The sequence below is a fragment of the Lagopus leucura genome, unplaced genomic scaffold, assembly GCF_019238085.1.
Source record: "Lagopus leucura isolate 7727_CA_CO unplaced genomic scaffold, USGS_WTPT01 Super-Scaffold_760, whole genome shotgun sequence".
NCBI lineage: Eukaryota > Metazoa > Chordata > Aves > Galliformes > Phasianidae > Lagopus > Lagopus leucura.
The window spans coordinates 2,456,496-2,480,510 of record NW_024962257.1 but is presented as its reverse complement, the minus strand read 5'-3'; the positions used below and the strand labels follow the sequence as shown (position 1 = coordinate 2,480,510).

General features: G+C 48.7%; 1 protein-coding gene across 2 annotated transcripts; it reads left to right on the top strand.

Annotated features, from left to right (window-relative positions):
• Positions 1-55: 55 nt before the first annotated feature.
• On the top strand, positions 56-22,586 carry MICALL2 (MICAL like 2). Of its 2 annotated transcripts, none has more exons than XM_042864568.1 (17): positions 56-240; positions 5,887-5,935; positions 9,037-9,178; positions 11,558-11,718; positions 12,354-12,475; positions 12,864-13,532; positions 13,762-13,934; positions 14,809-14,884; positions 15,187-15,302; positions 15,825-15,962; positions 17,782-17,837; positions 18,341-18,464; positions 19,043-19,133; positions 19,501-19,574; positions 19,906-20,020; positions 20,958-21,004; positions 21,096-22,586. In XM_042864568.1, exons 1-17 carry the CDS (start codon positions 98-100, stop codon positions 21,179-21,181), a joined length of 2,382 nt encoding a protein of 793 aa, XP_042720502.1. In that variant the 5' UTR covers positions 56-97; the 3' UTR covers positions 21,182-22,586. The 2 variants fall into 2 exon arrangements, with proteins under 2 accessions (XP_042720502.1, XP_042720501.1); XM_042864567.1 differs by having other exon boundaries at positions 13,759-13,934.
• Positions 22,587-24,015: the final 1,429 nt, after the last annotated feature.

Genomic DNA, 24,015 nt, shown 5'->3' with positions numbered 1-24,015 from the left:
AACCACCGCCTCCCGCCCCTTTCCCCGCCTCCTCCTCCTCCCGCCGTCCACCACACGCCCGCGGCTCCCGCAGGCGGCACGGCCCGGGGTCTGCGCCATGGCCGCCATCCAGAACCTGCAGCTGTGGTGCAAGCAGCAGTGCGAGGGCTACCGCGATGTCAGCATCACCAACATGACCACGTCGTTCCGTGACGGGCTGGCCTTCTGCGCCATCCTGCACCGCCACCGCCCCGACCTCATGTGAGTACCGGCACCGCAGGGCGCAGCCCGTCCCGTCCCCTCAGCCGACGCTGCCCTCCGCCGCTCCGTTAGCACCGATGTTGTGACTATGTGAGCAGCGAGCCGCTTTCCCTCCCTCCTTCCTTCCTTCCTTCCTTCCTCCTGCAGGGAGCCGCGGCTGTACGATAAACCTTTTAAAAACGTCCTTTCCGTTGCACGACGTCTTCAGGTATCGCTTTGGGGTTTCGCTCTTCGCTGTGTGTTTGTTGAGTCCTGGCGAAGCGGGCACACGGCCCGGCGCTGCGTCCTGCCGTTTTCCCAGCCGCGATTCTGGCCGTGGGAGGCGAAGCGCTGCCAGCCTTTGCTGCTTCCTTTACTGTCGTCCCGTGGTTTTTGACCTGCCTCTGCTCCAAACGTAACGGCTGGGTATGAGAACTGTTAAAGGAAATTGGAAAATGACTAGGAAGCATCCTAGTTTTTGTCGTTTTTGTTTTAATCTCATTGCACTTTGGGGTGGGGGATTGAGGAGGGAGCAGGCAACCGAGCAGCACAGCCCAGGTGTGTTGGTTTAAGCATTAGGTCATTCCCAGCGAGACGTGGCTGACTGGGGTGTGTGTGTTCTGTACTGGAGTTTTCCAGTTGTTTCTTGAATTCCGCCTTCCCTTGGTCTCCCAGTGCAGCCTGACACCTCTCTATGTGCAGAGATCTTTTATTGCTGTCTTACTGCTGGTGGAAGCCCGAGGAGAAGCTGTTGTTGGTCGCTCACTCCTCTCTATAGCTTTGAAACTTGGAAGGGGCCAGAACAGCCTTGAGAACAGCAGGCTGCAGGAACTTCTGCATGCCCGCTCTGCCTTGCCTTTCCTGCCCGTGCCTGGGCTGTCACCATGGTGTTGCTGTGTGTGGCTTCCTGACGTGCTGTCACATCCACGTGGCTCCAAATATTTCCCTTCCTTCCATTCATTCACAGTCCCAAAGGTATGAAATATCAGAGCAGAAAGGCTGATATGACGGGAGGTGCTCACGGAAGGCCTGGGGCCGCTTCCTGGCCGGCCCTGCTGCTAGACCAGCCAGAGTGTGGGTGTGAGCAGGGCCCAGCAGCTGGGGAACTGGGATCATCAAGCTGACCCCCTTTAGTGGGTTGTTACAGTCCTAGAAGCGCATGCTGAGGGTTGTAGATAGACGTATCTAAAGTAAATGTTTCTGTGTTGGAGAGCGGAAAGGATCCCTGCAGCATCTCTGATCCTGCTGAACTCCTCTCATGCTGGAAATCCTGAAGGACTTTGCAGAAACCCTTTTTGACTTGGGCCAGCTCAGCGAGGCTGCCTGGGGGTGAAAGTAAGAGAAGCTTTTGGTATGACTTCCCTCCTCAGTGTCAGTGGTGCAATGTTGAAAATCACCAGGTATACCCTTGGCTGGCCAAAGTCCTGCTTGAAAGTAAATTACGCTTTCAAAGAGTCGTCATTTCAGGCTGTCACGTGTACCTCAGCTCCCAGGGCTGAGTACTTGTGCAGCTTCCCTGGGAATCTATAAAAGCCCTTTTGGCAGTTTGGCAGCTGGGTGTACGTGTGGCTGTGATTTTTGCTTCCCGGGGGCTCAAAAGTGGTTTATCCTGAGCCCTTCCTTGCTCCTAGAAAAGTTGAGGATTAAATGCATCGTACTGAAAACAAAACCAGAATCGAGTAACTGGTGTTTGGCGAGGCAGTGTTTGCTGTAGCTCCTGTATATAAATTGCTTGCAGGACACGATGCAGTCACGGCAGCAGAGTTTTGTAACATCGTGTTTTTCATCTTGGTTTACATTCTTGGGCTGAGGAGTGCACGATATGGAGAGGTGATTTCTCCTTGAAAGAGCCTGAGAAGTTCACAGGAAAACTTGAAGCAATTACAAAGTGTGATAATAATCATGTGCTTCTCTTGTGGGTTCCATGGGTCAGAGGGCAGGTTGGTGCAGGGCTCTTCCCTGTTCTTGTTTTCTTGCCAGGAAACATACGGACAGTGTGATAACTCCTCTCAGGCTTAGGGAATTCTGTATGTTATCAGTGAGCAGGGCGGGCTGTGTAAAATTAGAAACCCATTTCCAATTCACTTCCCGCTCACCCAGGGATGCGCAGACAGACTGAGCTCTGGGGGAGCGGAGGCACACACTGAATTGCCATGGAAATCTGTTTCTCTTTCATCCCAGATGAAGTGTGCGTGGTACCCATGGGTGTGAACCCATTTTCTGGGATGGTGGCAGAGCACTGAAGTCCCTCTGGTCAGAGGACATGCAGCCTCACAGCAGTGTGCCCTGCTCTGCAGCTGCTGGGTGTGATGGCACTGGCTGAGCCAGCTCCAGCTGGAGGTTTCTCTGCTCCCCGTCCGATAAGTGAGTTAAAAGCAGCAGGAGAGCCGCCCACACTCACTCTGTTATCGATGCCAGATGTTGAGTGAAGCTTTTGATTAAGCTCATTCTCTTCATCCTGGATCCTGCTCGTTCCCAGAGTGCTGGCAGTGTTTAGCTTAGCGTTCTGGGAATGGGATGGTTGTGAAATCCCCATTGACAGCTGTACGCTTGGGCATGCATGTTTGGTGGCCAGAACAGAGCAGCTGTGTGCACCCGTTCCTCCAGCAGCATTTTCTGGGTCGCTGTCAGTTCAGCCAGGCAGGATGAAGCTGTGAGCTGCCAATATGGTCAGGGAGTTGATAGCCTCTGGACTTTCCCTTCTCAGTCTGCTTCAAGGTGAAGGCTCTTAGGGAGTGCAGCATCAGCACAAAGGAAGCACACGTGCTTTCAGAGGTCTGTGGCATGCTTTGTGAGCACTGGGTCTGCACAGCTGGAGCAGTGGGTGGCTGCAGAGATTTTTGGGTGCAGGAAATGCTTGGCCACTTTTTGCTAAGAGATGGACTTTCTGGAGAGCTGAAGACTTAACTTCTATTCCTTTTCTGGTGAGCTCCACTCTGATTTGTTTCCAGCACTGGAGGCACTCTCCTGGATCAGGTTTATGTTTCTCACCTCTTCTGATTAATTCAGTTGCCTGTGTTTCCTCAGTGGAGAACTCCTACTTCTCCATTTGTATTAGCTTTGCTTTCTTAGAATCGCATTGGTTGGGAGAGCTTTAATATTCCAAGATAGGGGATGCACCAGCAAGATCAACTTCCTGAAGCAATACTGTATGCAAACTGTTCGCCCAAATACCCAGGGAAGCAGAGAAGCTGTGAGGGCACAAAGTTCTTGAAATGACCAAGGGATCTCGTTGTTTGCATTCTCCTTGGGGAACAGGTGGGGATTTTAAATGTTCACCATCAGAGATTCAGGTTTTTAGGTCCCTGTTCTGTTCCACGCAAGTGGGAGGCTGAACAAACAATCCTATTGCCAACAGCATTCAGCAAGGTGTGCGGGCCACAGACTGGCAATAAATAGGTCACTGCTGTCACTGAGCTGGCACGGATCTCCTTCAGGCCTGTCCCACATCTGCATTTTGATGTGCTGATGCAGAGCAGAGCCACGACCTGTTGTGGCATTGTGTTTCCAGCCCCTAGCTGTGTGCTCTACTCCCAGTCCCGCCGTCCCCTCCTCCCTTGGTGCTGTGTTACACCTCTGCATGGCCGAGCAAGCTGCAGCTCCTTGCTGCCTTGCAGGTGTTTTCCTGTGCTCAGGGTGTTCATGTTGTAGAGTCTTCATTGGCAGCGGAACCGGCAGTGAGGCAGGGAGCTCCAACGCTTCCTTTGGCTGGCTCTTAAAAAAGCTGATTTTCTTGCCTGGCACAAAACAGAGTGATTGTATCTATTGTTTCCCTGAAACTTTTTGTTCTGTAGTTATTTTCATCCATTATCACAGGCAAGGGAAGTCTTGTGGCAGGATCACTGCTTGGTGAAAAGCCTCTGCGAGTCCCTTTGCATTTGCACAGGATAAGAGTATGTGATTTAAAGCTGGGATGTGCCTTGTCTTCGTGTGCTTCTTGGGGGAGTCTGACCTCGGGGTCTGCTCTGCTGCTTCCTGTTTGTTCTCTCCTTATCCAACATAGCAGCACCCGATGTGGGAAACAGGGGAGGTGTCCTGGGCTGTGTGTGAGATCTGTAGTGCTGCCTTTATAATGTGGTGCTCAGCTTTCTATATGAAGTGGACAAAGCACCTGGCTTGGTCCTTGCTGTTACGAGTAGTGGAAAAAGTTCCCCTGCTGCACGGCGGATCACGTGTTTGCCTCATGAATAGATTGCTGTGAGCCGGCTCTGCCCTGGCTTTAGCACTGCTACCCACACTCTTCTGGAGATGAGGCCAGCAGGGGTGAAGCAGCATCAGTTACAGAAGGCCTACATACAAACGTGCAAAGCTGGTGGTGTAGCACTTGTTTGTTAGTGAGAGTTTCCTTGCTGATAAAAGCCTTGCACTCAGCTTTGTACCAACAAATAAAAGGATTGTAAAGCAAAACTGAATTATTGGAAAGGAACTAACCTTATGCATTGCCTGGGCAGGAGGAAGCAGTGTTGGAAGCAGGGCTGCCTTCCAGAAGTCAGTATGTAGCCCCAGGTTAGCAGTCATGGTAAGTTTAAAACCAGCTGATGGTGAACATTTCCTAAGAAAGGGACACACACTGCTGAGAGAGAGAAAGCACGCTATGTGGGCTCTGCTTCCAAGGCACAGGCTGCCTCGTGCTCTCTGGTCTGTCCTTCCAGTTCCCTGTTTTCAAGTTCCAGACGTGGCACCTGCATGGGACCAGAGAGCACATGTTGGGGGACAGCAAGTGGTGGAGACAGGAAAAGGGAGGTGATGTCCAGAGCCAGTGAAAGGGCAGGAGGATTGCTGACTTTGGCTTGTAATTGCAGGCAGTAATTGTCTCTTCCTTTTTGGTTATTGGCTATGATTACAAATCAAAGGTGACAGCCCCAGGGAGAGGAGAACTAGATTTTTACAAGCAACTTTGGTGTAACCAATTGCAGAACTGTGTTGTGGGCAAAGGTATTTCTCATGCAGACGCTTGGTACTGGAGGAGGAAAGAGGATTCGAAGCCAGAACTTGTGTACTGGTGGAACCAGCAGCATCTGAGGTCAGAGGACATGAATGCATTGAAGGAGGGTGAGATGCATGCGGCATTGGAGGTACCCAGCCCTTCTCCAGTGTGTGAGATCTACCTGTGGGATGACAAACTGGAGGCAGTTTGGATGTGTCTGCTTGGAAAGTATTTCTAGGGAAAGAGTGTTGCAAGTCTGGCTGGAAGCCATAGGTTTATCTTCTTTCTTGGGGTGAGAAAGAAGCAAGGCTTTCTGCGGGGGAAAAAAGAAAAAAGAAAGACAAAACAAATCAAAAGCATGAGTTAGAATTTGCTACTGGCTCTTTCAGCAACCCCCCTGAATCTGCAGGGCATCGGCATGTCCTGTCTGCAGGAGGCTGTGGAAGTCAGCCCTGAAAGGGTAGCTGTGCCAGCAATGTGTTGTGCTGCCCGTGGGCAGATGGCTGTGCCTGCTGGGGCTCCTGCCCACCCCTGCCCCAGGAGGTGCAGCAGATCTGTGGCCGTCTGCAGGCTCAGGTGGGGATCTGCCACATTGCTCCCTCTGCTGCATCTCTGGAAAAGAAGAGTGGGAGAAGGTGCTCTGTCCCCCACATGAGTGGGGCTCAGAGAGGTTTGAGAAGCTGGAAGTGAAGCAGCTTGCTCTATGTCACCAGCCTGAGATTTTTCTTTCTGTGTTTCAGAAACTTCGATTCCCTCAGTAAAGAAAATGTGTATGAGAACAACAAGTTGGTAAGTGGCTTTTCATGCTTTGCTTTTGGTAGAATGGTTGACATTCTCATACCCTAACTTGACCAGAAAATAGCAAAGGAAGGGGAGATAGTTTGATAACTGAGGATTTGGGGAAATGGTGTTGAAGGAATTACAGCTGGCCCGGGCAGTGAGCTTGGTTTCTGCCATCCCTCTGCCTGGCTGGAGTTGGCTGCAGATGGTGGAGGTCAGAACATAAATGTGGACTTGTGTACACAATGAGGGATAGAGCAGGAGATGGTGCAAGAAAGGAGGAAGGTAAGGGGTTCCCCCACTTGCTTCTAGCGCAGGAAATTGCTTCTGCAAAGTGTAGAAGTCCTTCCTTCTAGTCTTCCCACATCACTCCACGATGGGTTTTCAGTTTCTCATGTTCTCTTCACAAAGAAAGCTGGACAGGCCAACCCACTCCTGCACTGAATTTGAACACAGGCTTTGTGCTTCACAAAAGGATTCTCTCTCTCTCTCTCTCTCTCTCTCAAGGATAGAAACAGCAGATTAAAACAGTTCTCTTCCCTTGGCATTGCTCCACGCAGCTTGGTGGCTGCTTGGCCAGAGCTCGGGCAGTGAAGGAACTGCCTGCAGCTTCCTCCTGTCTGGACTGGAGCAATGATATCTTCTGACACAGTGAGCTGTCTTTGATTCCAGGAGAACTAAAAGCAGTGATGCTGTGTGCATTGTGCTCCTCCATGCACTCCTTTGCTTCAGCTTCCTTTCAGCCCTGGTCAGGTTCAGGAGTTGTGTTCAGACTCCAGGGTTCAGTCCTGCACATTTTTCTCCTCCAGATGAGGTTCAGACTGCTTTTGCCCTTGTTGTTTTGGTATTTGGGAGGCATGAGGGTCTCTTTGTCCTGGACTGAGTGCTGTGAGCCCTGGGTGCTGCTCCTTCCCCACGCCTGTCTGATGGTGTCTGTTCTGCTGCTGACTTTGTTTTTCTCTGGGAAATGAGCTGTACAACCGACCTCCACTGCTTTTCCTAATGAAAAGCTCCTTTGTGCCTCTCATAAAAAACAGTTGCTAAACTCTTAAGTCAGACTATGTTTCTTTCCCTTTTTTTCCTCTATTCCTTGCTTTATGCCCTTTATTTTGCTTTCTCTCCCTTATTCTGCTGGAGGATGACTTGTCTGTGTTACCCTTTCACTGCTGGACTCCTGCTGGCCTGGCACCTGAGTGAGATTTCCCCTCCATTTCCCCACAGCACTGGGTTCTTGGGCTGGTCTCCTTGGGATGTGAGCAGTCTGATTTCTCCCAGCATTTTTCCTCTGCTGTTGTTCAGACCTTCCTTCACGCCACACACTGCTCACTGTTCAGTATATTTTTTCAAGGGCCCTATTACTCAACAAAAAAATATCTTGTCCAGGCTGCAACTTGTCCTATGAGGTCATTTTGCCAAGAAAGAATGTGTCACTTCTCAAGTGCCAAAAAAAAAAAAAAGAGAAATTACTGTTGGTGGCTTTTTTCTCATGTATAAATGTGAGAAAGGTTTCTTGAGACTTGGCATCCAGTTTCTTCAGTGCTAACGGATGATGGCATGGTACATAGTGCATACAGCAGAGGAAAGCTGCTCAGATGGCCTCGAGTATTACTTTGCCTCCTCTATGGCCTCTGTGAAATGGGAGCAGTGGTGCTTGCCTCCTCTGTGTGACCTTGGAGCTCCTCAAGTGCTTCTTTAGAGGCCAGCCTGATACAAGAGGTAGATCAAAGCAACTGGGCTGTGCTGGGTGGCAGGGATGTTGGATGTCCAGGCAAGAGCAGTTCCCAGGAACAGGAAAACCCCACTGGTCAGAGCTGTTGGGCAGACAAGGTGATAGGAAGAGTTCCATGGAATATATTGAGTACCAGGTTACAAGACAAGCAAGTGCCAGGCTGGGCTGGCAGCCGGGGTGACAGAGCCGGAGGTGACTGGCTGAAAGCGTGCTTAGTGTCAGCCTAGTTACATTTTTACTGGGATACCCAATGGAAAAAAATGGTAATTATCTTGCTAAATAGTAGTGGCTGTTTGTTTCTTCTGAGCGGGAGTTGTTGGCGTGTGCACCAACTCTGTTGTGTGTCTGTGCCAGAGGTCAGATGTGGAGGGGTTTATTATGTTCAAGTCTTGCTTTAACTGTTTCGCTGTGGGTTTCAGCAGTCGCCTTCTTTGTGCCTCTGCTCCTGAAGGTGCTGTTTCCCTTTGCTCTGTTGGCATTTCGAAAGGAGTGCTCTGAAGGGGGAGGGAAAGGATTTTCTCTCCTAAGTCAGGAAGGAAGAGGGCTGGAGAAGGTCTCTAACAAAAGCCCTATGGTGAATTAGGCAAAGGCACCATTGCTTTAGGGATGCTGCTTTGTTTGTGTGTGTGTCCTCTAGAAAAGGCTCTCCTTCAGTGGAAAAACAAAGTAGCCTTTCTGTCCTTTGTCTGACTTTGAACCTGCGGTTTCAGACCACAAAGAAGAGTGTTTGCCCCCAGTACTGTGCTGTGTCAGCGTGGAAATGGGTAAGCTGGGAGAGACCTAGGTATCAGGAATTCTTCTTTACGCTTCTCTTTTCACTCTCTAGTCTGGGAGAGATGGTTTCCTTCCCAAAACCAGATTTCCCTACTTTCAAATGGGGGAAAAACATGTGCTAGCAGGAAGCCTTAACATTTGCTCAGCACTCTGAGATAGAAAGCTGCCTGCAAACACCTACCAGCTCACCGTTAATTGGAGAGCACCCCAGGTTGGGCTGGAAGCCTGGCTGCATGCCTGCCAGCCCGGACTGACAAAGCCCCTTCTGCCAGGCCTCACTCACTGCAGCTGTGCACATCCAGACAGAAGCAGGCTGGAGGAAGAGCAGGGGAAGCCCAGGTGAGTTCCTGTGCAATGAGCTATGGCCAGCTTGCCAGGCCAGATTTTTGGCTCCCTGCCTGAATTTCTCAACACGGTGGCTGGAAGCCACGACTCTGTTGGTTCCTGTAACGGCCGTACAATGTAGGAGTTAAACTGGTGCAGCTGTTCCCCAGTAGAGTTATTATTTGAAGGAGGCTGTCTGCCGTGCAGTTTCTCTCGATGCAGAGCAGCTCTGCTGCCCGGGCTGGACAAGAACCCCCACTTCTTTGTTTTCTTCCTTCCCTAGGCATTTCGAGTGGCATCAGAGCAGCTGGGGATCCCAGCCCTGCTGGATGCAGAGGATATGGTTGCTCTGAAGGTACCAGACAGGCTGAGCATCATTACCTACGTTTCCCAGTATTATAACTACTTCCATGGACGTTCTCCTAGTAAGTACCACATACCATGTAGAGGTGGGCAGGACTGGGGATTAATTTTGTGCTTTTCCTTACCTCCTAATAAACTTAGAAAGGTAAAACAGACTGCTCAGAAGTATTTTGGTACCAGAACTGTTTCAGTGGGGGGAATCTGGCCTCTTTACTCGTTGGAGTAGCACAGTGCTTTTGGAAGGGCACAGAGCTGTGCTTCATCTTCAAAACTTGTGCTTTAAAATTTAAAATATGATCTAAAACTTCTTATGGTACAGCCAGATAGGACCACAGAAAGTTCAACTCCATGATCTACACCACAACTTTCCTTTCTTGAGCAGCTCCATCACTGCCCTAGTCCTTGCCACACTGGAAAGAACATGGAGCCTAACAATGCTGAGCCTGCCTGTGAGTCTCTGCCAACGAAACAGCATCCACAGTGGAGACTGTATTGGTATAAGAGGCAGAAAAAAACGATTCCCTCAACTGGCATAATTGCAGTAGCAGTACTTTCAAGCATAAAACAGGCCACAGAGCTGCCAATTGTATCCATGTACTGGAGAGTTTATCGGGGCTCACAGGAGTGCTATCGTAAGCTTGGTTTATATTTGGCTTTAAGCGTGAGCTTAATATAAGAACATGAATAACTTAACTGGTTAAGATGAATCTAGATGGAAGAGCGAAATACTGAAAACATCCTACATCTTAGAAAGAAAGCATCATTCACTCTTGAGAGCTGTCTTTTGTATGTAAGCTCTTCTCCCTTCTCCATGTTTTCATCCAATTAAGCAGGCTTTCTCTTTCCCACCACAACCTCTTCCCTTCCCCCCTTCATTTTTTTATTTCATGTTTTGAAATCATACTGAAACAAATTCCATCATGTTTGTGCCAAGTTGTGGGAATCTGGGTCAGTTTGGGGTCTTTACTCCCTCCCTCCCAGCATCTTGCCTACCCCGTTGTCAAGCACAGCACATTTTTATACTCTCTAGTGTCTAACAAAATGCTCTGGTTGCATTCCTGTTGCTGGGATGAATGTGTGTGTCTGAAAATGAGCCCAGCCAGGAATGTGCCCTCTGACACTAAGTGGGCTCCTAATACTATAGCTTTGCCCTCTGGATGAGTTCAGGCAGGACCATGAAATAAGCAAGATGCAGGCCAGAAAGGGTGAGCAGCCAATATTTTATTGAGGTCAGACAGTTGTTACAGAAGAGTTGAGCTGAAGCCACCCATCTTTGTGCCAGGCTTTGGGAGCTCAATATGTGTGGAACAAGCAGGCAATGAGAGCACAAACTGGGGCTAACATGTTTACTGGTTCTGGTGTCACCAGTCCGATTTGGCTCTATGTTAGAAGAGCCCTGGGTTTTGATTTGGATAGCTGAGAGAAGTCTGCTGGGAACTGGGCTTCCTGTCTGCTCCCTACAGCCTGCACAGACTCCTCTTGTATTCACTGGGAAGGGTATAAGCTCTTTTCAGATAGGTGGTCATTTAGTTGGTTGCTCTTAAAGCAGAGCTATGGCTCAGATAACTGCTGAGTTCCCTCACGGAATGCAGTGACATTCAGAATAGGAAGTGGCACAAAAATCGCATCTCAGCGAGACAAATGAGGAGTCTTGTCTGTCAGAGCTGTGCATGAAACCTTATTTGCCTGGGAAGTCTACCTGCATTTCCCAGAGCATGGGGAATTCATGCTGGGCTGATGGCTGAAGAGTAATGGTGATTCTCTTTTCTCAGCTTGTTGTGAATTTAGAGGGATTGTCTTTAACCCGCAGTGAAGAAAGAATCGGGCATTTGCAGGCTTTTTGTGGCAAGTCATGTTGGTTTCTGCACCAGCATGGCCATGACACATTCAAGTGTCTGTTGTTGCAGAATTAGCCATATTTAGAGGTCACTTCTTGGTTTGACAGGTCTGTTCAGTGAGTGCCCCAGCTGGGAGGTGGGCTGGACACCCACAGCAGTGAGGGGTGAGGATGTGTGGGAAGTCTGGAGTGCAGCAACTTGAATGAAATAAACCCTTTGTACTTTGCTGCTTTAGGTGTGATGTGTAAAAGCAGGGCCTGCTTTGGTGAAGATTAAATGCAACCAAACTGTGAGCCTGTTGGGAACAAACAGGTCTTGTTCACACTGTCAAAGGACAGTGTTTTGTATTTTCTATGGAATTTCTCTCAGAAGGAAAAAAAAAGTAGCAGTTTAATCTGTCAAGTTATTCCTGCATATGTTGATATTTTTGCCTCTTGTCTCTTGTTCCACTGCAGAACTGCTTATGAAGAAAGCCTTTGTCTCCTTGTATGGCATTTGCAGGTTATCCATTAGGCACTTCTGGCTCTTCTATTGTAGGTAACTCCTAAGTTCATAGGTCTTCTTTATGTTTCTTTTAAATCTTCCCTCTTTCTTTTCTTCCAGTTGGAGGCATGGCTGGAATCAAGCGTTCTTCCTCTGAACTTCAGGAGCAGCCTGCTGGGAAGAAAGCTGCTCCAGGGCCTCCTAAGCCAGTGTCTCCAAAACTGCCTCCTGCACACCCACCAGCCAAAGCTAAGCCAAAAGAAGCCTCCCCAGTCACCACAGTAAGATTTTGAGTTATTCTTTCTGTCTTTAATCTGTTCGATGAACTTGGGAGCATTATGCTATTTCAAGGCAGCCAGTTGTCAGTACTCAGTCTCTAAACTTTCTGCTCATCATGGAGGATTTAATCTGGAGGTCTGGATACTGCACATATTCAGGTGGGAGTCATTGGGAAAACGTCAGCGAGCTGTGAATCATCTAGTGGTGAATAAGAAATGGGTATCTTAGGACATGGCTATGTTGTTTCTAGCCAGTAGACCATGGGGATGGGGATTTCTAACAGAAGTTGTGGAGTTTTGTTTTTTTTTCATTTTTGGGTTTTTTTTTTCCTGATTAATTTCTTAGAAATAGTTTCTAAAAGCAAAATAGGGATGAAATCAGAGTAGAAGAAAGGAAGTTTCTCTCTTACTAAAGACATTTTCCAGCCATTTAAATTCAGAGACCTTTGAACTTCAGTTTCCTGCGTGCAAACTAACACCATGGTTCCACACTGCATAAAACAGGGGTTAGCCAGAGCAAGGATTTTGCTTGTATCCCTTCTCTGTCCCAGCAACTGGCTGTGGTCGAACACCTGATTATCTGGGAGATTCTTGGTTGTATGTGAGTGCTGCCTGCTCACGACTGCTTCTTCCTACAGAAGGGTGTCCTGACAGAGAGTGGGAACATCCGTAGCAGCTGCTGTGGTATCTGTGGGAGCCACGTCCACCTGGTACAGCGCCACTTGGTTGATGGGAAGCTCTATCACAGGAATTGCTTCAGGTATGGCTCCTCAAAGTGGGGGCGCAGGCCTGTGGGCTTCTGTGGGGCAGTCCTGTTCCTTTGGGGCTTCAGGGAGAGATGTAAGGCATTCAGAGTGCTGGAAAACATTTCCATCAGAGTGGCGGTTGCCCAGGCCTTCTCTTGACCTGTGCATAAGGAACTCTTTGCACAGTTTGTTTTTTCAGCCACACCTTTCCTGCTTCAGGCCATTTGTAATTGGCAGCTCCTGTTTTGGTGCCTTACAAACATGCATACAGGAGCCTGCTCACTGCCAGTATGGTGACTTTGCCCTCTCTGGGCTAGCAATGAAATTGTGCCTGCACTCTCAGCTGTATCAATGACCTTCTCATCCTCTGAAGGATGTGTTCTGAGACTTTCTTACCCACAGGTGCAGGGAGTGTTGGAATGTGCTTCTTCCTGGAAGCTACAAAGCTGGGCCTGAGCCCGGTACATTCATCTGTACCAGCCACCAGCAGCCAGACAATGTCCAGATCTCTGGGCTCAGCAGCACCCGGAACAAACCTGAGAGCACCCCAGCCCCTACTAGTGCCAGAGCATTCCAGAAAGCAGCAGAACCCAAGAAACAGGAGCAGGTGTTGAAGAAGCCGAGCCAGGAAGGCCTTGCTAATTCAACCAAGCCATCTGTTTCATCTTCTGGAAGCTCTGGCTTCAGAAGTCTAAATACTCCATGGTTGTCTTCAGCTGTAAATAAATCAGAAGACTGCAAAGGTACTCCATTGGGAAATAAAACAGATCATCGTGAAGGTACCACATCAGGACCTCTTTGGACAACCTCCAAAACAAAAACACAGCAGGCCCGTGAAAATTTTTTTCAGTCATTAGAGTCCTCCAGCAACAAAACCTCTGATGCTAAAAGCCACGACCCTTCTCATAGCTCTGGTAAAATTTCCTCTGGCAGAACTGCTGCTGGGGTCACTCCAGCAAAGATTGAGAAGGCTCAAGCACGTAACCATATTATACAAGCTTTGGCTGGATCAAACATCTCTCCAAGCAGGCCAGGAGGACGCAGTTCTACTGGCTCTTCAGTATCTAGTAGGTAGGTACTATTTCCCTTTCCTTCTTTATTCCCAAGATGACCTTGGGATAACTTGGGAAAGTCTCTGCATGTTTCTTCCCTTTCTCTGACTGCTTTTTTGGATAGGATTTAAAGACAAATAAAATGACTCATCCGAGTCTTTGGAAACAGCATTCTGTAACAAGGCCTACCCTTTCAAATAGAACAGACTTTCAAAACTCATTAGATCATTCTTTTTTTTTTGCAGTAGCAACTTTTCTCCTTCCAGTTCCCAATCACAGAGTCCAGCTCTGAAAGCACAGACCAGCAAAACAGGCTACACAGCACCAGAACAGGAAAAGATCGCAGAACCTCTGCCCAAGAGTCAGACTACCAGCAAACCTGTTGAATCTGTGCACAAGCCAGAGTCAAAAGGCCTCAAAGGTGAGAATGACTGATTTGCATACAGCTCTGCCTGGACACAGTAAGCCAAATTTGTGCCCTTCTCTTGGGCCATTGCAATGAATCTGTCCGTGGCTCCTCGACTTCCTTGCTGTGTTACCACAGAAGGGTTTACTGTGTTCTGGGGACTGATGCACTTCCATTTGTCCCTGTGCAATTGCTCCCTCTAGCATGGCGATTCTTTCTTCTCTGATGACCTCCAGGCATTTGAATTTGTATTAGCTGTCATCACGTGTTGAGGTCGTGGTCATTTCTGAGGCTTACGCAGACTTTCCAGATGGAAGACTATGCCTCAACTTCAGGATGATTTTGCGGCTGCAGCATGGGCTTTCCAAGCCTCCTTGTCTGTTTTAAGCTGATCTTCCACCGTGGTGGCTGAGCAGTAGGCCAAGGGATGTTGTTTTGGGAGCATTTAGAGTCTCAGCCACTTCCTTATGGCCTGTTTTTTGAGGGGGGGGCAGTGCTGAGTGCAATATCTGCATAGAGTTTGATGTGACTCTGTGTGGCTGTTTGTTGTTTTTTGTCTTCCCTCTCGTCCATCTTTTGCTCTCTAAGATCTGAGCTGATTTTGTTGTATTGCTTTCAAAAATGACTTTATTTCCTCTGCTACTGTGTTTCTGTAGCTGCATAGATTTTAGAGAATTCGAGTTGAAAGATGCAAAATGGCACCAAGGTTATTTACAATCAATTGTATATGAATCTGTCTATGTTAAACTTACTGAATTGGTGCTAGTTTGCTGCAGAGACATTGTAGCATCTACCTGTGTGCATAGCTTATCTCTTCCTTTTGAGATGTGGATCTGGCTTGTATCTTTCTATTGAATCTGATATTATCTTGCCATGTATCTTCATTTAGGAACTGTGAATGCTGGTGAAGACAAGTCCGAGAGCCCAGCAGACTGGAGATCTCGGTTGAAGCCTGTGGCCAACAAGTGAGCGTCTTCAAGTTTGTGTGTCTCTGTGAGAATTGTAGGGGAATGTCCTTGTCTGCAGGCTGTGTTTGATGCTGAAGGTCTGTGTGCATGTAGGTGGGATAAATTCTTGTGTTTAAATGCTTCTATTTTCAACTATTTGAATGAAAAGTCAAAGACACTCATTTCTGGGAAGGGAGAGCACGTTTCAAGTTGCTGGACTCTGGTTAGAGGGGTATGACCATCCCAGGGTGTCCAGAGATCTCATTATGGACCAGTCTGCTAGAGGCATGGTTTGCTACTTTTGTCTTTCTTCTTTGCAGAGACCAGGCTGGCTCTAAGAAGCCTACTGATCACTCACAGGTGGGAACAGGGAGCCCAACACAGAAGGAGAAAAAGCCAACTCCATTAGTTGTTCCATCAGCAAAGCAGGAATCCGGTACGAAGGATATAAGCTTTGCTTTCGTTTTGCTGGTCAGGCAGGGGACAAGCATTAGTAATGCAGTGCACAGAGGGGGTGAGGAATATGGTGGTCAAGACAGTGCCTTGGTTTCTGGGATTTTTGCTCTCTACACCTGCTTTGGCTCTGCTTTTATTTGGAGAGCTGTCCTTCCCCAAGGAGAAGGGCTTTGTCTTCACAGTATGCTCCTCTTCTGCAAGACAGCTGGCAAGATTTCACTTATTCTGCCTTGCATAAATATATAATGGTGAGAAGTCTTGTTGATACTTCCTCACCTTTCATTCTTCTCTTCCATCTTTCTTTCATACTGTGGTCTTCTGATTGCTGATTTCTCCCTGTTTTCTTCAGGTTGTACCCCTCAGGGTTATCAAGAGAGGAGGGTTAGGACTAGAAATGGTGTCAGCTAGTGGTGAATGCCAGAGACTGTGGGTAATGCAGGGATTTTTGTGAGGCGAGGCTTGAAGTTTCTTGCCCAAGACCTGTCTGTGCTTCTTAATTTAGCTTCCTCTGGTGGAATCCTTAAGAAGAAGTTGATCCCCAACTCAGATCTTATGAACTTTCAAGGCTGGAAAGATTATGGGGTTTCTGCCAAGAAGGAGGAAGAGAGCAACCACCAGTTGAACCAAAGCACTGTCACACGTAAGATCTCTTCTACCTACTTAAAGCCATTCTTTGCTCTGCACTTCCAGGGGTCAACTTCAGTGTGGGAAGCATATCCCAGAGTTTTCTGTGTCCAAGCCTGTAACTGTTGTCATGGGAGGAAATTTGTGTCAGTAGCTTTTTGTTAACCAGGAACCAGCCAGGCCAAGGAATTCAGTGGGAAGGGAAGAAATTAAAATAAGGACTTTTCAGGGTCACTGACTCAAAGCTAAGAAGAGTGCCGTCTCCTGATTTGAGGAACTGGGATCTTGTTGATGTCTCTGTGCCTTTCCAAATGACTGGCTTTAGAAAAGGAAAGGAATGCAGAAAACTGTCAGCAAGAGACTCCAGCTGGTGGAACCCACTGTGGAAGCAGCCAGGGCTGCTGCTTCTGGGGCATTCAAAGATGCCCCAACCAGTTCTGACCCATTTGTCCTTACTCTTAATCCAGTTCCTTTCTCTTGTTTGTTTTACCTTAATGCTACTGCGTATCTTTACCCTGTAGTCCTTGCTGCTTTCCCTCTTACACAGTGGGATCCCATGGAGCTAACATTCCATATATTTGCTGCTGGTCTGTGTGCTCAGCTTGTTCATCTCCTTTCCTTACCCTGTCCATCTCTGTCTTACCTATTTGGACTAGAAGGCCCTCAGCTCTGACTGATCTTTGTCTTGGAGCAGGCAGGATGGTTCCATGGGGCTTAGTGGTCTCATGTTAGTATTTGTTAGCTGATTAGCACTGTCTTTGGCCTTCACATCTGACATCTGGGATGCACTGAAGCTCCAATTGTGTTGTCTGTTTTAGAAGTTCAGCATGCCTCCTCTGCCGCAAGGCTCAGCAGTAAATCTTTTCCCAGGAACTGAGCCACCACACAGCAGTTCAGTACCCAGCATCTTTTCCTTCTTTTGCAGTCTTCTAGAAAGCCTGTTAGAACAAGGACTGGTCAATCTGTGAGATGTCCTTGAGCTCTTCCACGAGTTTCTCATCAGCAGCAGTCAACTTGGTAGAGAGAGACTCTCAGGAGGCTCCCTGGCCTGTCTGTCCTGTGTTTCTCCTTGTGTGTGTTGCATCTCCACTGCTTTTTTACAGGTTTGCTCTTTTAACACTGCAGTTTTCCTTCCTATCACATCATCTACATATGCCTTTATTCTCTCTCTGTGGTAATTATCCAGCCCAGCCCCTTGGGTATTTAAATACCTCACACTCTCCTGTAGTTATCCTCGCAGCACAGGTGGGCAGAGGAAGCTGAGGCACAGTGGAACAAACACACGCTGCTTAAGGATTGATTTTAATAGGTGTCCAGGGCCTAAATAATGCTGTGTAGCTGGGCCATAGGGACTTCTCACCTAGGAAGTGTTTTGTGCAAGGAATTAAACCTTAGTTTCCTGATGCCTTGGGTAAGTTCCCCTAGACCATCTTTGTTTCATTAGTGTTTATTTGATACTTATTTGTACAAGAGCACTGGAGGGCATTTTAAAATATAACTTGTTGTTTCTAGTGGCAGTAACCCAATACATCTTTTCTGTCCTTTCAAAGCATAAGGGATGTGTTTTGTTTTGCCATTGCCCCAAGGAGGAAAGCAGTGCTGTGGGACCATGGAGTGTGTCCAGCAGCAAGGAGTAAATCAGGCTGTGATGTTTCCTGAGGATACATCTCTCACCTTAGTCAGGGTTTGCCAAAGCAAGTATATTGTCTGTGCCCTCTGTTTGGTGGAAGGGACCTGTTGTGCTGTCACATGGTATAGGTACTGTCCCTCAGCACAAAATTATTTAAAGCTTGATGTGGGCTTTCTTACTTTTTCTGTCTTTTTTTTCCTTCTAGTTGAATCCTCTGTTCCAAAAAGCATCCAGAGCATTGAAGCAGTGTCACCAACCAAGGTATGGCTGGAAACCAGGTGTAATGGGCACAGACTGGTGTTGCCAGTTATCCTGTTGATGTGATTGCCAGGATACAGGTTGTCTTCTTTTGAAGGCTTATTTGAATTCCCAGGCAAGACTGTATGATTCTGTGGTAGAGATGAGCAGGAGAGATTGCCAGTGATCTCCTGTGCAAGGGGACAATAGAGGCAGTAGAGTAGAACAAGACAGAGCCATAAGTAATAAAATTCTGGTGGACACAGTCTGCTCCAACAAAGAAGGGGGGAGAATGCCTGTGCATTGACAAGTGTGGGTAGATATCATCCAGTGAATGTAGCATACCACTGTAATGTTTCAGTGGCCACCACAGTGTTGTAAACAGGCAGCTCTGCATCTCTGCTTACTTGGCCCTTCAGGGCATGGCGCTTCAGCTTTGCTCCTTATGTTGTTTCCTATTTCTGTTGGGGCTGTGCCTTCAAGAGGCAGTTGGAGGGCACTAAGATGTATTCGTTTCTACTTCCTAGCTGCACCCAGACTACATCCCTGAGGAGGAAATCCAGAAGAAGGTGCAGGACATTGAGAAGCAGCTGGATGTGCTGGAATTGAAAGGAGTGGATCTGGAGAAGCAGCTGCGTGGCTGTGAAGGAGGTAAAAGAAATGGGAGGGCCAGCCCTGTTACAGTGGGGAGGTGTGAGGCTCATATCCTATCCCTGGGCATTCTTGGCTCTGCTTCTGGAAGCTCATGCTACACATGAGACACCAAGTTACCAAAAGTAGCTGGTAGAGCAAGATAAAGCCTTGGGAATTTTGAACCCATTCAGGGCTGTTTCCTAGTCTATTGTTTGAGCTTGTGTGTATTTGGCTGAAGAACAGGGAGTTTGGGGAGTGGAAGACTGCTATTGATCTGGTTTTTGAATACCAAGCCAGACTGACTGTCACGATTGGCTCCAGTTCTGTGTGGTTTCAGAATGGCAAAGCTGAGCCAGCCACATGGAAAATGAACTGGGTGTCCTATGACAGAGTATCTGTGAGCAGCTTCCTTGAATCTACAGGAGGTGGTGTGCTTCCTTTCGTTTGTATCTCAAAGTACCAAAGATAAGTTGTTTTCAGTGGAGGTTGCCTGTGGCTCATACAAGTTATTCTGGGCTCTTCTTCAAGTGACTGTGTGTTTGTGCCAGAAGGAACTGAACTGATCCAGCTTTTGGATTTATTTCACTCTGTCACAGATGAGTCCGAGGATGCCCTCATGGTGGATTGGTTCAAGCTGATCCACAAGAAACAGCTGCTGCTAAGGCAGGAGTCAGAGCTGATGTACAAGTAAGCAGAACCAAAAATTCACCTGTCTCTCCACACTCTTCACCTGTGAGCAGTAAGCAGTGAAGGAAGGAAAACGTGACAGGCCACAAAATTATGTGCTATCTGGTGGGATGAGGAGAGCTGCCAGCATCCTGAGGTATTAGCTGATGGGCCTTTGAGCACTGAATGGATAGACAAGCCCTCAGTGTCCCCGATGAGCTTGTGGGAAGGGAAACCTTACAGATGTGATGGAGGCAGATTTCTCCCAGTCCATCAATTCCTACCCAGGTGGTGAGCCATGCAGAGATGAAGCTTTAGCATGACATGAGAAGAATCCAGCTCTGGGTTGTGGAGGGGCATAACTCATCACTTCTGTGGACTCTTTCAGGATGAAACAGCAGAATCTGGAGGAGCAGCAGTGGAACATTGAGTTGGAGCTGAGACGTCTCGTGAACAAGCCAGGTGAGGATGAGCTGTACTGAGAGTTCTGCTGGTCCCTGGCTGTGCAGAATGCTGCACTCCATGCACCTAGCCCTAGGATCTCCTTCAGATCTGAATGACTCTGCTTGCCAGGTATCAAAGCTTCACTCAGAAACTCTTCTGGCTAAGCTGTTTGTGCAGGCTCCCCGTAACATCCAACCCACTCACATTTTCTGAGGGATGTAGGATTTACCCCTGAGTGTAAGGATAATTGAATTCAGCCCTTTGAGAGGGACCTGATGGAGCAGGGAGGAGGCATGGGGGGGAGGTACCGACCTGTAGCTGTGAGACAGACTTCTCTTGTCTTGTGCAGAGTGTCTGAAGACACGCAGAGAGAAGGAACGTGAAAAGGAGCTGCTGGATTCATATCTGAACACAGTCAATGATCGGAATAATATTGTGGAGTGCTTGGATGAGGACAGAATCAGGTGAGGGTACGTGGGTGGCAGAGGATCAGCCAACACAAGGAGGCTCTGCACTGTACTTGCTCCACTGTCCAGACTGCAGGGTTGGATCAGTGGCTATTATCTGTACTTCTGCTCCATGAGAGGTGGGTAGCGACCTGTCACCAAGCATCTTGTCTTATATGCTGCTGCTGTTGCTTTCTTGTCAGTGTTTCTTCAGGTCTGCAGTCATATTCGGTGCTCTCAGAAGCAAACAGTGCTCTGAGGACAAGGGCCATGAAAATGTATAAGGCAAGGGAAAGAGAAGGAAAAGCTAGAGATGGGGAGGAAACCCAGGAGGACTGTGGGAGCATGAAGCTATGTGTGTGTTCGTCTGCTAAAGCAAAAGAACAGCTGTAAGCATTGTGCTTAGTGTTGGATCTTCTCCAAGTTCAAAGGAAGGCTGCCATGTCTAGTTGGATGTGTGTCTCCTGTTGCTGAGAGCAGTTTCCATTTGTTGCCTTCTGGCAGCAGCTCTACCTTGAGGGTTCCAGTAATGCCCTGGCTTTTGGCTCTGGCCTTGCCCAGGCTTTAGGAAGTACCAGAGTGTTTTTGACTGTGATGTGAGCCTCTCTGCAGCACAGTGGGCTGCTGGTGTCCCAACCTTTATTCATCTTCTAGGGTGTGGTGTTGCCTCACAACACAGTGAACTCAGATCACTCTCATACCAGCTGAGGGAGGGCCTGGCTGCTGTAGCAATGGACCTCTGTGATCTGGAAATCCCCACACTCTTTATTGCTTTAAAGTGGACCAGAAGTAATTTGCTTATGTCTAGGAATTTAACTGTTTTTTTCCTGCCCTCAGGGAGTTGGTTACTTCTGACCGTGGGAATGACAGTAGCTGTGATTCTACATGTTTTGCAGTGCCTACCACCTAGTCATGAGACAGAGTAGTTTTTTAATGCCATGCTCTTCCTTTACAGAGAGAAAGAGGAGGACCAGATGCTGGCAGACATGATCCGGAAGTTGGGTAAGGACCCTTTCTGCTGTTAAGAAGCAGTGCTGGATAACACTAGGGCTGTGGGTCTCAACAATCTTTGCATCTGCTCCCTGTCCTGTAGATGGATCTCTCGAGGGCCAGGAATCAAAGAAGAAGAAGAACAAATTCAGCTTGTCCAAACTATGGAAGCAGAAAAACAAGAGTTAAACTCAGGAGTGATGTTACTCTGCACGCTGGTGCAGAGAGGACTGTCAAAGGGATGTTCTTTTCTTGCTGCTGCTTTCCTGGACTTGTGCAGGATGGTGACGAGGCTTCTTTCCTCTCTGACGTGGAGACTGTAGGCTTGCAGATCAAAGGGACAGTTTGAGTCCTCTCACTGGTGTGAGGCACACCTTTCCCAGAAGATTTTCCTTCTTTGAATCTAGCCCAGAGCTGGCTTCAGCCTTGGTGGCAGCTCAGCAGGATAGAACTCAGTTTGCCCATCCACTGCTTAGGTCATTACAGTCCTGAATCAGGGAGCACGGCACTGTGTGTCACCCCACAGTGCCCCACTCACATCAGCCAGGGCTATGCCAAGGGTACTGTGCTGGTTTCCAAAATGGCACTTCTTTCTCCCTCCCTGCATCTCCTTTGGCAGAAAGAGAGATACTATGGGTCACGAGAGATCAATGGTCTCCCCCTTATTTACACCCATGCAAACTGGAGTTTCAGCCCCCGCAGCCAGGGGAAGCAGACACCAGAATTACCTGTGGGTTGGGATGTCCTAGACCCAGAGACATTTCAGCAGTAGTGCTGTTTCCAGACCTCCTTGTGGGAGTTGCTGTAGGCTGGTTTCTCAGAGCCATGAAGGGCTGCTCGCTGCTTCATTCCCTCTATGGGGGAGATTTTTAACTCGTTTCTCTCACTCCACAGCGAAGCATGGTTTTCATTGCTTGTGGCCCACCATGCTGAAGGTGAGCAGAAGTCTTTTAACAGCCTTATACTAACAGGGAGCAGAAGTGCATAACTGGGTTTGTCTTGCCCACCAGTTTTCCGTGTAGGACAAGCACTCATCTCCTGAGTCTCTGTCCCTGGATATCCAGTGCCCTCAGGGGTTGCCATGGTTCACCTTGGTGGAACCAGGGCAGTAATGAGCAGAGCAAAGTAGGCGCTGGGCTGCTGGCAGTGTGTCTTTCTCCTCCTCATTCAGCCTAGAGTGACTGCAGCCAGACAGCTGCCCTACGTGGCATCGGCCTTTGCACAGTCAACCTTGGGAGCAGGGATAGAGATCGGCAGGGGAAGATGGGAATCATTCGATGCCTCTAGCTCTAATGTGCACTCCCCCGTGCTCCCTTCTTCCCTCCGTGCCAGGGTACTCCACGATTTCCCTGCGTCCTGTTCTCCAGCAGGGCCTGGGGTTTTTCAGCGAGGGGCTTTGCTGCCTGCTGTGCCCGGTGGCAGAGCAGAGGCGATGCGTCCCTCACCCACGAGGTGGCAGTGGGACTCTCCGTCCGAGGCTGCTTGCCCTGGGCACTGCAGGGGGGATCTCGGTGGGGTGCCCACAGCGCGTGTGTGCGGTGGGACGCCCTGTACCTGCCTATGTTTTCGTCCAATAAAGAGCTGCTGGTGCACATCTCGGAGTCCCCGTGTGAGTTTAGGGGTGGGTTACTGGCTGTGCGTTGTCCTGCTTGCCCCAAACACTGACTCACTCTCTGGGGATGAGGGTGTCTGGAGCCACTGGTGGTAGCAGGAGACCCGCGAGAGAGCTGGTCCTGCTTTGCACACCTGTGATGGAATAGCATCCCTCCCTGAGCTCACAGACCAGTTGCAGGTCCTGGGAGTGCAGCAGAGCCAAGGACTTCCTCCATGACGTCTTTTACATGCCCAACTCCCCAGGCTCCCAGATGGATAAGTATATTAATTTTCTCCCTTGCTGCTTTAGGATCACACACATCCCCAAGCCTTGCGGTACCCCAACACACCCAGACTGGTGGCCTGACTGGCTGAGCTGCAGATCCATCGCTGTCCTTGAGTGCTCCATGCTAGCCTGTGCTCACCCTGAGGAGAATGAGCTGAGCTTGGAGGATGTTCTGACCACAGAGACTGCTGTGCTTTTTGTGAAGCTCTTCCTTTCTTGTGACTGTCTCAGCCTGGGCTGTTGTTCTTGCTCTGTTTTTGTCTTTTCAGGCTCAGATTCTTCGGTCTCAAGAAATTTAGTCTATGCAAGTTTGAAAGTGGCAAAATCACCATCTCCATCTTCAGTTGAACCTTCACCTATCTTGAAGGCAGGCAGGAACTGGAGCTACACAGGAATGTGATCACTGGGTGTTCAAGTTACAACCTTATGACTTCCTGTAGGGTTTGGTTTTGTGAGATGGCCAACTGCTGCCGGAAAACAGGCACTCACTATTCAGGACCGAGTGGGGAGTTGGGTAACTAGCTCTTGCTGCCTCTCCCCCGCAATGGTCATCCCTGAGTAATTGGGCAATTTGAGCACCTTCCTGCAATCAAACAGGAATCCAATTCCTCTCCTGTCTCTGTGGGAGAGGGCTGTCTGTGCTCCACTCAAACCCCACCAGACGCTGAGCCCTGAGGTCAGGCTGGCTGATGGTTGCTGTACTCATGTGGGTGTCTGCATTTTGGTAATGACTGAGAGCTCCATTGCTCCTCTAGGTCAGCTGCTCCACTTTCAGGAGGACTGAGCTTCCTATTCATTCCCTGTTTGGGTTCATGGTGTCGCTGGCTCCTGGATACCCAGGAGCACTGGGTATTTTGTTCATAGCAGAAATGAAGGTGAGTGGGGGCTGCGCTTCTGAGTCTCTGCCATTTAAGGGTGTCTGGGGGGGGTCCTTTTGTGGGTTTGGGATGCAGTGGAGGTGGCTGCCTGCTGCAGCACTTCTTGTCTTGCAGATGAAGCTGTGACGAGGCTCTCTGTGTGTATGTGTGTGTGTGTCTCTCTCTCTTCTGCTGTTTTCTTTAATTACAATCTCAGAGGTAATTTCTGACGCATCATTAACAGTTCTGAGTAAACAAGGGGAATTCTCCAAATTATTCGTGATGAG

Bases quoted from the DNA above. Each gene is read 5' to 3' on its own strand.
- MICALL2 (XM_042864567.1), top strand. From the start codon at position 98: ATGGCCGCCATCCAGAACCTGCAGCTGTGGTGCAAGCAGCAGTGCGAG. The intron at 9,179-11,557 runs GTAAGTACCACA...CTTTTCTTCCAG, and splicing joins CTTCCATGGACGTTCTCCTA to TTGGAGGCATGGCTGGAATC. The intron at 15,303-15,824 runs GTACGAAGGATA...TTCTTAATTTAG, and splicing joins ATCAGCAAAGCAGGAATCCG to CTTCCTCTGGTGGAATCCTT.